General features: G+C 41.3%; 1 protein-coding gene across 4 annotated transcripts in view; it reads right to left on the bottom strand.

Annotated features, from left to right (window-relative positions):
• Kif21a (kinesin family member 21A) overlaps window positions 1-15879 on the bottom strand; it is a 115698-nt gene that overhangs the window by 26256 nt on the left and 73563 nt on the right. For 2 of the 4 annotated variants that reach the window (XM_028753651.1, XM_028753654.1), the window contains exons 12-23: window positions 13631-13721; window positions 12558-12681; window positions 11969-12157; window positions 11069-11268; window positions 10201-10308; window positions 8530-8598; window positions 8124-8338; window positions 7828-7981; window positions 6236-6430; window positions 5339-5440; window positions 4531-4696; window positions 4033-4053 (exon numbers count right to left, since the gene is read on the bottom strand). In XM_028753651.1, the coding sequence (XP_028609484.1) occupies window positions 4033-4053; window positions 4531-4696; window positions 5339-5440; window positions 6236-6430; window positions 7828-7981; window positions 8124-8338; window positions 8530-8598; window positions 10201-10308; window positions 11069-11268; window positions 11969-12157; window positions 12558-12681; window positions 13631-13721 (1634 nt within the window). The remainder of the gene's footprint in view (window positions 1-4032; window positions 4054-4530; window positions 4697-5338; window positions 5441-6235; window positions 6431-7827; window positions 7982-8123; window positions 8339-8529; window positions 8599-10200; window positions 10309-11068; window positions 11269-11968; window positions 12158-12557; window positions 12682-13630; window positions 13722-15879) is intronic. The other 2 variants (XM_028753653.1, XM_028753655.1) reach the window with 1 other exon arrangement.

The raw sequence follows: 15879 nt of genomic DNA, 5'->3' as shown, positions 1-15879 counted from the left end.
AGAAGACACAGACAATAATGGGTGTGCATGCAACAGTTCTGTAAACTACTAGGACTGAACAACTGCCACATCAGGACCACTGTAGCAGGCTAGAAAAATATCAAACAACACCCCCCCCCCTGAAAAACAAAAAACAAAAACAAAAAGTAAAAACTAGGAAACAAAACATGAAACTAAGAAATCAGTAGATAAGTAGGAAATCAGTAGCTAAAACAGCTATAAAAAAATTAAACTCTCTGTCAGCAAGCTCCTAAGATACATGCAGTCTTTTAACTCACATTTTATTTCACAAGACTAAATAATATGATGATATAATTTAAATATGTACGTTCATGATTCACCCATTTATATTATGTAAGAACAATACAGACAGGAGTCAACTCATTTCTTCCTCTCTAATGTTTCCTTTCTTCAACCACTGAGTGCACAAAGGGCTAATAATATTTGGAAATATTATCTAAGAACCATGCTTAGGATTCACAGACAGGGGAAGGAAATGGTGGCCTTGAAGGTAGTGTACATCTCAAAGCCTTTGTTTAAGAGAGGCTCACAGACTTAGTCCTCAGAATACTGACTAGCTAAGATGAGTTAATAATATAAAAATAAAGTTATAAATAAATGACTAGCTATGGTGGTTTGAATGAGAAATGTTTCTTATGGGCTCAGGGATTTGAACCCTTGGTTCCCAGTAGGTGGAGGCATACAGTGAGGTAGTACAGCCTTGCAGGGGAAAGAACAGTCACTGGGGGTGGGCTTTGAGAGTTTACAGCCTTGCTCCGCCCCATCTCCAGTAAGATCTGTCTGCTTGGTGTTTGCAGTTGAATGTGATTCACCATCATTTTTCTTACAGACACTGGTGAAAACAGAGGGAACTTGAAACACTGAGCAGAAGTTCAAACTTAGTTTAAGAAAAAAAAAAACAAAGCAAAATTCTTAGCTCCTGACTATGAATATATGCCTTCCAGGGAGATAATTTGTACTTTATATAAACAACTTGGCCAGAGCCAAGAGGACTCCACCCTAGTCGGTCACCAACTTTATTCTCAAAGCCTAAACTGACACGAAGCGTTTCATCTGCGTAGCACATAGCTCTTAATTCTAGCACAAGGCCATCGGACACTTTCTCACCTAGCAGCATTCAAATCAAAACAGGCATAGACCTCCCAGGTGTCCTGCTAATCCATGCCAGGGTAGAGATCTATAACCTAACACCACAGGAAGTTAACCAAATGTTTGTGCTCTTCTATTTTTTGTATTAAGTTTTTAAAACACAAGGTATGTCTCTCTATTAAAAAGTGGTACGTAAGATAGAACTAGTATGTCAACCCTGTGACTGCTGCCTTCAGAAACACCTTCGTTGCAAACCTATGTACATTCTGGTTAACATCCAAAACTTTAACTCTCAAACTATCTCTGTCAACAGCAAAGTAATAAAGGGTGTCCGTGAGGTCTAGATGCAAACACATGACTGATCCTAACAACATGCTTTCTGTATGGAGGCCTAGAATCTGGTACCTGTTAGGCACATATGAATATGTCCCTCAACCCAGTGATAACCTTGGATGATGGTGACTATCTAACAGAGTTCTCTGGCTTAAGCTGCTGTGCATTTGTTCCTCGGGCCTGCGCTCTGTACGATCTCTGGGAGTAAGCAAAGGAAGCTTGACCATGGTCTCCTACAGGTGCCTCTGTGTCTGTTCCTTATACTACGGCTGTATATTCTTTTCTCAATAAATCTGAACCATAAATACAACACTATGCAGAGTCCCATGAGGGGTCTTAGTAAATCTCTCATAGAGATAGGGGTATCATAGAATATTGGGATCTCAGGGGCCCCAATAAAGGTAGAGATAAGATGCAAGAAACAAAAAAGTTCCTCAAAGGTTGTAAAATCTTAAGTGTGGTAAGGGGTGGTGGTCGCGGCTTAGCCTCTAACCTTCAGTTCCATCACTATAAACCATGTACTTGTTTCTGCAGAGCACGGACATGGACATGCTGGTACATTCTCCCTGACTCCTTGGCTTTCGAGACCTCCCGTCATCCTACTGCTTTATCTATCTGTTCAAATTCCACACCCGCCAGCAGTCTCTGTCCTGGCATTCCTTTGGATAGTTCAACTCTGTACTCTCCTAGCCTCTGTCTCTGCTTCAGCCTCTGCCTTCACTGCCCTGAAATAGACTAATCATAGTCTGTCACCCTCAGCAAAGCATATGGCTCACAAGAAAAAGATTAGTGTTGCAATCACCTCTCAGTCCGGTTCTCAGCCTCGAGGGTTAGGACAAAATTACAAAGTTCAGTAAAGTTTATATGAGGATATTATCTATGATTGTCTGGTTTTGCCAGTGGAATATCCATTACTTCAGTCCTTCCACATTCCTCTTACTTATAGCCTTAAACTCTAGAGAAATTGTCTACCATGAGCGACGGGTTCTATCAGTGGACAACACCTGCACTCTCTGCTTCTATAAGCGGAACAACTTAAACAGTAATACTACTCATGAAATAAGCAGTCTGATATTTTCTTGCACAAAATGTTAAATATTTCCTCTTCTGTGCCACAGAAAGCATGTTAAGCTGAGACATGACGAAGAACAGAGAGAAGAAAGAGGGACGAGAGCAAGAAGAAATAGAAAGGAAAAACAAAGTGCGGGGAGGGGAGGACTGGAAGAAAAGGCAGGGACAGAAAAAAGACAGAACAAGGATGAAAAGGAAGAGGGGAAGTGGGAAAAGGAAACAGGAAAGGAAGAGCCAGCGATGGGAAGGGACTGAAGAAAAGAGGAGGCAAGTCTGCTTGACAATGTGCAGGATGGCAAAAAGGTACTCAGTGGAACACGGTGCCCTTTCATTAATGGTTCCTGATTAGATTTTTATCCATCCTCGTCTTAGCTTGAAAAGTACCTCCAAATGACATATATGTATATACATACATATAAAATGTACATCATGGTCAACCTCATGGAATTATTATTATTCATCCTTGTCATAGCTTGACAAGTATGTTCAAATGACACTCGTGTGTGTGTGTGTGTGTGTGTGTGTGTGTGTGTGTGTGTGTGTGTAAATTATACACCATGGTTGGCCTCACAGAATTATTTTTTTCCACAGTAACACGTGGTATAAAAATCCTATAGGTCCTGTGTTTTCCTTGTATAAGAGCTTATCATTTTAAAACATGAAGCTTCATGGGCTGTGTTTAGTCTAAGGACACGGAGAGGTAACTGCATTTAATCTTTGGGTTATTTTTCTTTCCTTTACCAAGAAGTACTCAGAAAACCTTGAAGAGTGGTATCATCAAAGAAAGAAAAGATAAAAAAAGACACAAAAGACCGAATCTGTAAATTACATTAATTAAATAAAACTGTTCCAAATCTAGCATTCTAACATACCACTAGTAATGAAATTCCTCATCTCCTGATTCTAATCAGATCATCACTAAGAGAAGGTAAAGATATGACCAGTGAGATAGGTCACGTGGAAGTCACAAGCGAGAAACAGGCTGAAACCCCTGGGTCCAATGGTCTCTACAGCCTCTTTTAGGTTGAAAATATGGTACTTATGATTAAAACACCATATCAGTAGTTCAAATAAAGTCCTTGCATTATATTCAATTTGTAAAATAATATATATTCCTAATTTTATTTTTAGACAGACTAGATGAGAATATATATAGAAAAAAAGTTATTTATGAGGTTAAAACAATGGATGAAAGTTAATAGGAATATTTAAAAATTTAAAAGGAACACATACTCCATATTTTCCTGTAAGAAGAAAAAAAAAAGGGAACTTAGGAATTCTGCACCTGAGCTCAAAGGACTATTAGGTCAAGCATACCTCTTTTGCCATCTAAGAATTTCAAAACAGAGAATGCTTAAGAAAAAAAAAAAGACTTAGTATTTTTTTATTATGAATACAATATCATGCAAAAAACAGTGTCTACCAATACAATGTTTTCAAATATGTAGCACAATTAGTGCACAGGACAATTAGTGACTCATGCAACTGTTGGGTACACAGAAAGCTAAACATACTCACCTAGTGGGGCGCTATCTAGATCTGGATAAACAACAGCGGAAGGAAACAAAAAGCAATACTCCAATCAAAACAAATCCAAAGTTAAAACTCTCACATAGCACAAGATTATGTACCGATGTTTAGGTGTACAGAATAGATGCCATAACAAACACAGATGTGATTTAGCACAGTTAGGTACGCAGCATAAAGGGAATGAAACTAGGTTAATCTTTTAAGTAATTTAAATAACCAATTCAGAAACCTAGTCTCCTTGATCCATAAAACCCAGTGGTTTTATAAAGTTAAATAACCTCAAGTTGGTAATTGTTTCTTGGAATGACAGTCAGTACTTTCTCCCAAATTATATACACATGCAAATTAAAGAGAGGATATTTATTAAAAGCATTAAGTAAGTATAGCATCTATTCAAACAAGCCGTAGAGGAAGGAGATGTAGATACAGTGTCCAAAGGGCAAAACTACCATGCAACTCATCTATGTGAGGCTTAATCCAAATTACCTTGCAGCGCATGGCCTAGCAATGCATCCAGCTCTGGATTTAGCTCTGCCTTCTCTTTCAGCATATGGAATAAGAGTTGATTCTGGGTTGCACTGGTGATTTCAGTTTGTTTGAGTCGACCTTCAAGAACCTTAATTTGAGCCTCTTTCTGAGCAGCCTGCAGACCCTGGAACAATAACCACAAGAGTGAAATGTCTTCCATCTAGGAAAACAAAGCCCACTACATGAACCAGCTCTTCCACTTACTTTGTTCAGACTTCTTAGAGAAGTTTCCCTGCGCAAGATACCATCCTCCAGAGCCCCACTTCCTGCGTGTGAAGTGCCATGCATCAAGACTTACTTTGCTGGCACACAGTGATTGTGATTACACAGCCTAAGGGTCTAACAGAGGTCCGGTGTTGGGAGCAAGTGACTCGGCTGTCACCACCTTCAACAATCGGGAATAAGTATCCTACTGGTGGCAAATCAAGTTTACATTCAAAAGAGTAGGGTGCTACACTGTGTTTTTCTCTCTGATTTTCTTCTGACTTGTATAAAATCAGTAGCAAGCCAATTGTGATACAAAATCCGTTTTCTTGAGAACCTTTTGTTAAGACAAAACGGGCTCTTCTTTGTTTATTTGCTCTAATGTACACGTGTAAGAGCGCCAGTAAAATTGATATATTTATAACATTTTATTTTACCTCTAAAAAATGTTTTTTTTTCCAGTTTTTTAATTCTTTTTACCCAGAGGAGGGTCACTGGAGAGAGATGTGTAACACCAAATCAGTCAACTGAGGCTGTCAAGAATAGAAGAGTTAAGTCTCACCTTATTGATGCCCATTGACAGGAAGTGATCTAGCAGGTAGCGAGCTTCTGTCAGCGTACAGGCATTAATGACAGCAGTGACATCCAATGTCTCCCCTTCTTCCTACATCAAACCAGTGTGTAATAATCATTACTTTAATCTGGATATATTTAAACAGAAGGCAACAGGCTTTTATTTACTTGACAGTACTGGATAAGTTAATGAAACTGTTCAGGAAAATATAACATAATTCCTACCCTAAGAAACATGTGTTCCAGTCAAAAGTAGACAGAGCTGAGTAGTTAAAGATTCAAGGCCAGATATAATAAATGATCCATGGGATATAATAAAGACAATCCCAAGGTCACTAGGGAAATCCAAAGACTAGACAACACCTATTTCATGCACAAAACCTAAGAATCAGATTAAACCAATGAGTAGAAAATACCTTCATATAAAAATTCAAGGGGGCTGGCGAGATGGCTCAGCAGTTAGAGCACTAGCTGCTCTTTCAGAGGTCCTGAGTTCAATTCCTAGCAATCACATGGTGGCTCATGACCATCTATAAGGGCATCTGATGCCCTCTTCTGGCATGCGAGTACACATGCAGCAGAGCACTCATGCATACATTAAATAAGTAAGCTTTAAAAATTAAATAAATAAAAATTCAAAGTGCTTTTAAAGCTATATAATACAAAAATTCTTTTCCTTAATCTCTTAAATATCTTTAAGACCCTTTAAGATATAAGAGCATCATATCAACTCATACTTCTAGCATCTGGGAGGTAGAGGCAGGAGGATTAGAAATTGAAGGTCATTGTCTGTGTCTACGCACACAGAGTCTGAGGACAGCCAGGGCTAGAGACCTTCTCTCAAAAGCAAACAAAACCAAGGCAAAGTGTCTTTGGCGGTCCCCACCTTCGCTTCCTCCATCTGCATGATGTTGGCTTGACAGTCGGCAATGCTATCATTGATGTAATCTATGTTGGCCGTCAGGGACTCCATCTCCTCGATGATGTTAGCCACGTTTTTATCTCCCTCTCCACTCTCCTTGACGATCTTCTCTCTCCTTTTGGAAAGTTTCTCTCGCCTTTTTGTTAGTTCTTCTCGTTGCTATAAAACAACAAACAAACAAAACACATTGGATTGGAAGAAATGACCTTCACCTACTCATACATAGTACAGCCAAGACAGAACGACGCTAGAGATGGCATCCAATGCTTCCAAGGGACAAATGCGCCTAAGTAAGTGAGAGACCAGATGCTTTGTGTTCAGACTCCATCTTTTTTGTTTGTTTGTTTGTTTTTTTGAGACAGGGTTTCTCTGTGTAGCCCTGGCTGTCCTGGAACTCACTCTGTAGACCAGGCTGGCCTTGAACTCAGAAATCCGCCTGTCTCTGCCTCCCAAGTGCTGGGATTAAAGGCATGCGTGCGCCACCACCACTACCCGGTGTTCAAACTCCATCTTAAAGAACCTGACCTAAGGTTGTACTCCAGTTAACTAACAGGCCGTACCTAGCACCAGTTTCCAGTCTACCCCTCAACAAAACCGGCATCTAGCACCAGTATTCAGGTTATTCCCCAACAAATCTCTACCTTCAGGTTACAAGCCTGACCCTGATACTTCACTTCCTAACAACCACCAATCAGGAGGAGAACAGAAGTTAAGTTTATGGTTTGGCTCCCAGCACTAGCCAATCATGTTAAAGGCCAAAATAGCCCCCCAATCTGATGTCTACTGTGGGAATAAAAATTAAAAACAACTCAGCAAAGACCACCAACAACTTGCTGAGAATAGCCATAATAAAAATACCAGGCCCCTCCAGGGACAGAGTGATCAGAAATATGGAGACAGCCAAGGACAACATGCCTTGACAAGCCCAAACATGCCCAAGTGAGAAATGGGCCACCTGGTGTTTTTCTCCCTTCCTTGGGAGGTCTGAGGTTTCATGGTCAAAAATAGTGAGTCATCCTGCCCGCCTAAATGATTGCTTATGCAAATTGCTGATGTTTGAAATATCCAATTATATGTAACCATGCCAGAATTTCCCGCTTTCCCCTCACCCCACACCGCACCTCTTCCTATAAAAGCCCTGAGCTTTCGGGGGTCTGGGTTGATTCTATCCCCTGCATGGGATGTGTTTCAACCCAAGGGCGCCTCGCCAATAAACTGCCTTTTGCTAATTGCATCAAGTAGGTCTCTCGTGTCTCCTTGGGTGCGCGCAGATCGAGACTTGAGTGGGGGTCCTCTTTGGGGGTCCTTTCATCTACCAGGCTAGATACCTCCTTCTTGCCTCTATAAATTCTTGCCTGAAACTAGGGTCGGGAGCCCCCTTCCCATTCTCCTGCATCAGAGACAGTGGTGTAGCCCAAGCTTGAGCTTAAATAAGGACACCTCAATACGATAACATCGGAATTGGCTTCTTGGTGGTCTTTTGGGGGTTTGCTAATGTTTCCTGGAACAACATTAGACTGTCAGCTAAGGAGGCATGTAGCTTCAATTGTCCATACCCTGAGGAGCCTGTTCATGTCCGCCTCCATATTGGAAATGGTCATTTTCTGCATGATGATGTCGGTCACCCGGCGCTCCAGCAGTTGCCACTTCATGCGGGCCGTCTTAGAAGTGAACACCCGGCCAGTGAATCCTTTTCTCTGATATTTTTTCCTGTAATCATTGAGAGAGACAAATGTAATTACTTTTGCCTTTATTTGATCGCAAACACCCAATAATGAGACCTGTTTCATTTACACAGCATTCGGTATGAACACCCACAAGGATTGTAGGGACCAGAAAGAATCAGCAGGACCTGGTGCCATTTGTTGTAGGTGTTGGTAATGCCTGGACTCTTGCCACAGGAATCCTCATTTTCTGCTGGGTGCCTGCCCTTGATGCATCAGCTTCCCCGGAAGCCACACTGGAACCTGTGTCCGGAGCAGGGCTTTCCGATGAGCTCAGCTTCCGAGTAACTTTTCCCGCTACTTTATCAGACATGGGCCTCACTTGCCTACGGAGAGCTGTAACCTGCGAGAGCATCAAAGTTTATCTAGTCTCCGTCTAGAGAAATGACGTTACAGGGGTTGTGTAGAAGAGCAGACGATTTGTAAGTCACATGCAAAGGTCCAAGGTTAATCCCTAGCACCACAAAGTAAGGAAAGAAAAGGAGGAATACATTATTTATCCCAAGGTAAGAAGATTAAGCTTGTTGGCCTTACCTCTTCAGTTTTGCGGCGCAGAACGACTTCTTGATTTCTTTTCTGGGCTTCTAGAAGTCTAAGTTGATGCTGTAAGTTAAGATGCAATATGTTGAAACAGCTCAATGTAACAACTTGAGTTCAATCCCCCGAACTCCATGGTGGAAAGGGGAGAGCTGATTCTTGAATGCTGTCCCCTGACCACCACTCTTGCAGCATGGCTTATACATGCCCAGAGGCTAGGAATATCAAACGAAAATAAATAAATAAATAAAACCATGAAACATTTTACAAATGTTTTCCATTCAATTATTCTTCAACATTTTAAGTAGTCTCTGAGGCACAAATGGGAAAAGGTGTGACTATTTTCAAGAGCACTTTTTAATACATACAATAATTTAAGTTGCTTTAAACACAGGGAGAAACATATAGTATATACTATTCAATTGGTACTTGAGAGTAACTTGGGTGTCTGGTTAACTTTTTGCCAACGTGACACAAATTTGAGCCATCAGGGAAGTGGGAGCCTTAACTGAGAAGTTGTTTCCATAAGACAGTTATGTGAGCATGTCTGAGTTTTGTTGTTGTTGTTGTTGTTTTATTAATGATTGACACTGCAGGCAATGTCACCCCTGTGCAAGAGATTCTGAATTGTATAAGAAAGCAAGGTAGCAAGCCACGGAGAGCAAGCCAGTGAACAGCATTTCTCCATGGTGTCTGCTTCAGTTTCCCACCTTCTAATAGCAAGCAATCATTTTTTTCTACTTATAAAAGAGATTAAAGTGAAGATTCTGTGCCAGCAAAATGCCTCACTGGGCAAAGGCACTTGCTGCCAAGCTTGACAGCCTAAGTTCTATCCCCAGGACATACACGGTGGAGGAAAAATTCCAGAAGGTTGCCCTCTGTCTGACCTCAATTTGAGAATCCATATCACTTGTATACCCCTCTCTCAAAATCAATCTCTCTCTCTCTCTCTCTCTCTCTCTCTCTCCCCCCTTGTCTTTCTCTCCCTCCCTTTCCTCTCTCTCTCTAACCAAATGTAATAAAAAGGTTTTAACTCCTTTTAAAGTATGATTTAGACTACTTTTCAAAATCTGAATTCATGAAAGTAGAATTCTGAAGGTGAAGACAAAAATATTTTAAGTTCTCAGAAAAATATCTTCTATAGAGGACTGGTTTATCATCGCCAGGTGACACCGCCTTGTGTGCATCCCCCACCGTGAATCTGCCCTAACCTTTCATCCTGAATTGGAATCCACATATGATAAGAAAAGTCATTTTATACAACCAATGCTTATTCATATTCCTCAACCTATACTTAACTATAGTTAGAAAGCTTTCCCCCACTTATAGAATGCTCTTGTACAAAGCAGGGTATTCTTATAGAACAGACGGACTCCCTCATACAAAGCGGGGTATTCCAGCAGCACAGAGGGACTCCCTCATACAAAGCGGGGTACTCCAGCAGCACAGAGGAACTCCCTCATACAAAGCGGGGTACTCCAGTAGCACAGAGGGACTCCCTCATACAAAGCAGGGTACTCCAGTAGCACAGAGGGACTCCCTCATACAAAGCGGGGTACTCCGGTAGCACAGAGGGACTCCCTCATACAAAGCAGGGTACTCCGGTAGCACAGAGGGACTCCCTCATACAAAGCGGGGTACTCCAGCAGCACAGAGGGACTCACTCACATCTCGTTTGCGCTGATCCTTCTTCAGCTGAGCGATTTCCCTGTTCCTTCTAGATTCTGTCAGCCTGGCTTTCTCTTGTTCTTCTTTCATCTGCTTCATTAGGCGAACCTATAATACGGATATGCATTATTGAATCTTACTCCAGCACCAGATACATCCAGTAAATCACACAGATGGGAATTCTTATGTTCTGAATAACTTATATGGAAGCATGTGGCATCTACTCTATATTTTAATCGACAATTGTTTTGGATAAACTTATTTCCAACATATTGTTTGCCAAATTAATTAGTGCTCTATTATGCAGATTTGACACTTACCATCAGTAGCTGTGTGAGCCTGAACAAGTTATATATGCTCTGTAGGCTTTGACTTTCTCACCTACAATACCTTTGTGTACTATGAAAATTCAATGGGCTGATACCGGAAAGTGCTTATACTAGAGCCTGGTACAAGGAACAACCTAATAAATATCGCTATTACTATTATGGCAACTGCACAACATAATTTCCTCACGTCTTACACTACGTCCATGTGGTTATGTTAAGGAGACTATTTGATTTGGGTGCAAGATTTACAATAATCAATCCCTACCCAGAAACTGATGCAAGCATTCACACAGTCTCTTTGTATTCCTCGGTGCGTAGGAGTGATACACCAAACTCTTTCTCTGGAAATTAGCTCTTTCTCTGGGTGAAGGACAGTGAGATCTGAGAGACAGACCCAGGAAGCATCTGTTTACGTTGTAAACTGGTCGTAAATATTATGGGCTGCTTTCTTATTGGCTCAGGAAAGAACCACAATAACAGTTCTGTTTCAAGCTACCCAGCCCGTGGACATCCAAGCTGAACGGGAGTAGTCTCGGTACCTTGGTTTTCTTCATTTCCATGACATCTTGCTGGAGTTTCTTGAGCTGCTTTTCATACTGAGACTGGTTTTTGAGGAGCCTGGCGTGCTCCTTCTGGGCCGTCTGTAGCCGCTGCAACTCTTTGTTCATGGCCTGGAGCTTCTTTTCATATTCACACTTGACTTTTTTTGCCTTCTCTTCGGAGTAGGTCTCCACCGAGCCTGGGAGGTAAGGGAGTAAACGCATTGTTTTTGAGACACAGAATTTATTCATAGACTCGGAACAGCCAGTTCCTGGGACACGAGGATGCCCGAGCCCTTCTGTCTCAGAAGTTTCAGTTCATTTCTGTTTCATCATCGACTCAAGTCATTTAATGATTTTGTGGGGCAGTGAAGGGATAGCTTGGATCCTGGCTAAGCACAGGTCTGGAACCCCGGACCCTAGTGGGACAACAGTAGGTGTTTGGCCACGCTCCCAGACCCCAGGCTCCTGACACACCATTAACCCACCATTTTCAGTCACACAGGGCAAAACAGCCCCTCCCTAGAGGGCGTGACTACAGGCCTCAGGCCCTAGAGGGATTTACATACTAATGAGATACCTGAATGCCAGAGGGCATAGCCAAATAAGCATTCTTCCCCAGACCCTCCCCTTTCTCCCTCCCTATTTAACTCAAGTCTGCCCTGAGTTTCACAGGGGTACGCCAGACCATCTACATCCCACCATGAAAATAAAGCCTTTTAGAGCCCTGGACTTCTTCATGTCTTTGGGGCCCGCCACGGGAAAACACGGAGAAGGCCTTTAATGAGCCGCAGCTGAGGTGCCTAATTTCCTGCCTGGAGGGAAGGGGCCTGCAAATGGTGACTAAACTTTCTGGCTCAAGCACCCTGAGTAAGGAGTGAGACTTTGCAGAAGACCCACCTAGGTTCTGGAGCACCTGGTCCCTCTCCAGCTGCGTGTCCCGGATCTTATGCTGGAGCATCATCAGCTTCTCCTCATACTGCTTTTTCAGCGTCTGCAGCCGTTTCTGGCTATTCTCTAGTTCATCAATCAGCTTCTGCTTAATGGCAATTTCACAGGTGATATTTGCTAAGTCGGCTTGATAGTTGGCTATTCACAGAAGATTAAAAAAAAAAAAAAAGATCGAAAGTAGGCCAAGAGATCATCATCGCACAAAACAAGAATGTAAACCCATTATTTACTTTCAGGTAGTCACTCCGAAGCCTTGTGGGAAAATTTCTGGACATACCATAGTCTAAAAAGACAGGCTGTACACACTGGCCAATAGCAGGTACTGCACACACTGAAGAAATGTAGAAATCACATAGGGACCAAATCTAGCACAGATAGGAACATCTCTCTTGCCTAGAGCATGCATGAGTCTAGTGTGGTCTTACAGGTCATGAAAATTGCTTTCATCGGCGATAAAATAAAAAATGTTGAGTTTTCTACCAAAACCTAAATAGCTTCCCAATATGGTTTTTCTGCCTTCGTGCTAAGGGGCAGGTACCTTTTTCATCTGATTCAGAATCTGATTCGTCAGAGCTTTCTTCTCCTTCGATGTCATCCTCTTCCTCTTCTTCCTCTTCCTCGTCTTCTTCATCCTCATGGTCACTCACTTCTTGGTTCTCTTCCTAAAATGGGAAGCATTAAGAGCACAGCATTGGCAAGCAAACCTCAGTAAGAGAGATGCTGGCGTATATGTCTCAGAAGCACAAGACTGTCGGTGTCTGTGTGTGTGCTTGTGTGTGTGTGTGTGTGCATGCTCATGTGTGTGGTGTTTGTGTGTATGTGTGTGTGCATGCTCATGTGTGTGGTGTGTGTGTGTATGTCTGTGTGTGCATGCTCATGTGTGTGTGTATGTGTGCTGTGCGCATGTGTGTGTGCACGTGTGCACATGCTCACGTGTGTATGTGAGTGTATGTTTGTGTGTGTGTGTGGTGTGTTTGTGTGTATGTGTGTGTGCATGCTCATGTGTGTGGTGTTTGTGTGTATGCACATGCTCACGTGTGGGTGTGTGCACTAGCACTCATACACGCAGATGCCAGAGCAGGATGTCCAGTGTCTTCCTCTAACATTTTCCACACTATTCCCTTCAACAGGGCTTGTCATTGAATCTGAACTTGCTCTTTTGGTCAAGCTGGCTGGTCAATGAACTCCCAGAAACTATCTGTCCTGACACACCAGCTCGGGTCACAGGCCAGGCACAGTGTTTACATGGATGCCAGGGGATCTCAGAAAACCCTCACACCTGCACCTGGCAAGTGCGTTTACCCACCAAGCCACCTCCACAGATGCTGAATTTTGCTTCTCTTTAGTTCAAAAATCACTAACAGAGTTTTGGGTTATTACGAAATAAATTTGCCCTAAAAAAACCTCTTTATCTCTCATAGTATCCTATCTGCGTGCACGCACACACAATTTTCACAAAGCATCACACTGAGATTTGCCAGTACTTAAAAGTTCACAGTTGAGGAGAAAAGTCCTCAAACAAAGAGGAAACCATGGCTATGGTAACCACCTCCCTTCTGTTCCCATAAATAAGTTAATGACTACAATGTATGTTTATCGTCCTGTTCTTACCACATCTAGCTCATTGCTTTCTTTCTCTGAAACACCCTTTTCTTCTTTCTTCTCCTGGTCAGTGTCTGCATTATCCTCTTTCCCAGTAACACTTTAAAAAACAGAAAGAGAAAGGAATAAGAACTAAGGACAAAGGGAAAGTATTTCTTTTCTCAGATTTTTTTCATCAACATTTGTAAAAAAAAAAAAAAAATCAAAAGGTCACTCACTCAGCTAAGCCAGGCTGCCCTGTCTGACAATTAAAGAAAACCAGATATCACCACTTGGCCAACCAAGTAAAATTTCACATGACTGAAGAAAGTTTAGCTTCTGGACAAACTGACAACAGGTCATAGAGTGAAGCCTTAGATCTAAGGAGATAGCAAACTTACATCACAGTAGCAGCCAATTAATTACAACACACTACAATTTAAATGAAAAAGAATCCAAAATGGAAAGTTTTGGTTCCCCATCTAAATTCAGGAAAACCTTTCTCATCGAAATACAAAGCTGTAAAATTATTCTTGTTAGTATTCTGATAATTTTAAAGGTTCAAAAATCACTATGCCCACAGTTAGTTTGCCTCTATGGGCTATATCCATTTCTGGGTTGTGTTTGTTTGTTTGTTTGTTTGTTTGTTTGTTTTACCCCCTTAGGACATTTGCACAGCATAGGGTGATTTTTGCATTATAGTCTCAGAGAGTGGGCCTTTGATTCCAAAAATTGTCTGAAGTTCAGGCTACACTATGACTGAATAAGAAATTCTAGGGTCTACCACAAGTTTCACCATAAAAACCCGAAGACTTCTTCTCCAGTTGCCTGATGCCTACAGGCATAACCACTCAATGGTGTGGTACAATGATCAGGGCTAAACCGATTTAGCCCTGGGAGTCTTAAGCAAAGGTAGCTGAGGACAGTGAGTGAATTTTCGAATACTCATATCACTCTACTCTTTCTTCCATTTACCATGCATGACAAACTATGCACAGAAGTTACACTTCAGCTCACTAGACTCCGACACTTAAGCGAAACAGTCTTAATATAACAAACAAATCTTAAATAACCCATATGGTTTGTGTTACAGTGGAAATTTTAGATCATTAGGATTAAAAAAAGAACATCCAAATAAATCAATCTTTCCAAACAAAATTCCTCTAGAAAGAGCTTTATGATTGTCACTGTTTCCATTAGATAGTCTACTACATTAAAGAACTTCCTGATTGGTACTGGGGCCTATTTCTAGGTAATAAGTAAATAATTTGACCTCATTTGGGCCCTGTTATTATTAAACTCTAATATTTAACTCCAACCCCCTATTCTTACATATATTTTTATACTCAGAACAATAAGAATATAAGTGTTTTTTTTTCTCATAAGTACTTTTCATGTTTTGTTTATGTGATTATTTGTTTGATCCTACAGTCTCACTGGACTAAAAGTCTCTTGAGAATAAGATTCACATGTATTTGGCTTATCATTCAATTAATTACCCAGGGCCTGCACCTAATAAACTACACTACTGTCTATTAAATAAGTCACTCCTGATGAGTTACATGAATACCCATGTTTGAGTAGTCCTATGTATCTCGAATCCCTAAAGTTGGAATGGGAAAGTCTTATTTAAAATATAAAGATGCATAGAACACAGTTTGGGCTTTGGAGTGAGAAATAAAAGCCAATAAGAAAGGCAGCAGAGTAAAAAAAAAAAACTGCAACAGACTTTTATGAATGTCATTAAATCACTGTACTGGAGGAAAATAAACTGGGAGAAAGCTAGGAACCATTCGGAGTGGACAGTTCTGACAAACCCATTAAAAGGCCAGTAACACACGCTCAAACACTACTGTGCTAGAGACTGACCCAAGATTTAAGACACTAAGAGGGTGTGTGGGGAAAAGGGAGCACATTTCTCACTAGGTCTCCTCCTCTTCCCTGATGTAGTCCTCCCTCTTATTTATGACTTCTGTAGTATACAATCTCCATCATAGTTGCCTCTTATATTACTGCATCTTCTGAAATCCCTTTTCTTGGAATTTTGGCCACCCAACTTTATAATGGATATTTGACTAACATACTCTCCTGCTCCCTCAAGTAGCTAATATCCAGCCTAGTGAATAGTATGCTTGACTCGTATTTCCAATCATAAATTCTACTGCACTCTAACACAGAAAAGTCAACATCACAGCTGTATAGTAATATGCTTCTAAGAGTTACCATTAAAACTGAAGCTTTAAAGGTAATACTAATAAACACTGTATCTCGGGCACTCA

Source organism: Grammomys surdaster, unplaced genomic scaffold, assembly GCF_004785775.1.
Source record: "Grammomys surdaster isolate TR1022 unplaced genomic scaffold, NIH_TR_1.0 125953, whole genome shotgun sequence".
NCBI classification, from domain to species: domain Eukaryota; kingdom Metazoa; phylum Chordata; class Mammalia; order Rodentia; family Muridae; genus Grammomys; species Grammomys surdaster.
This window is presented reverse-complemented; position numbering and strand designations above follow the sequence as displayed.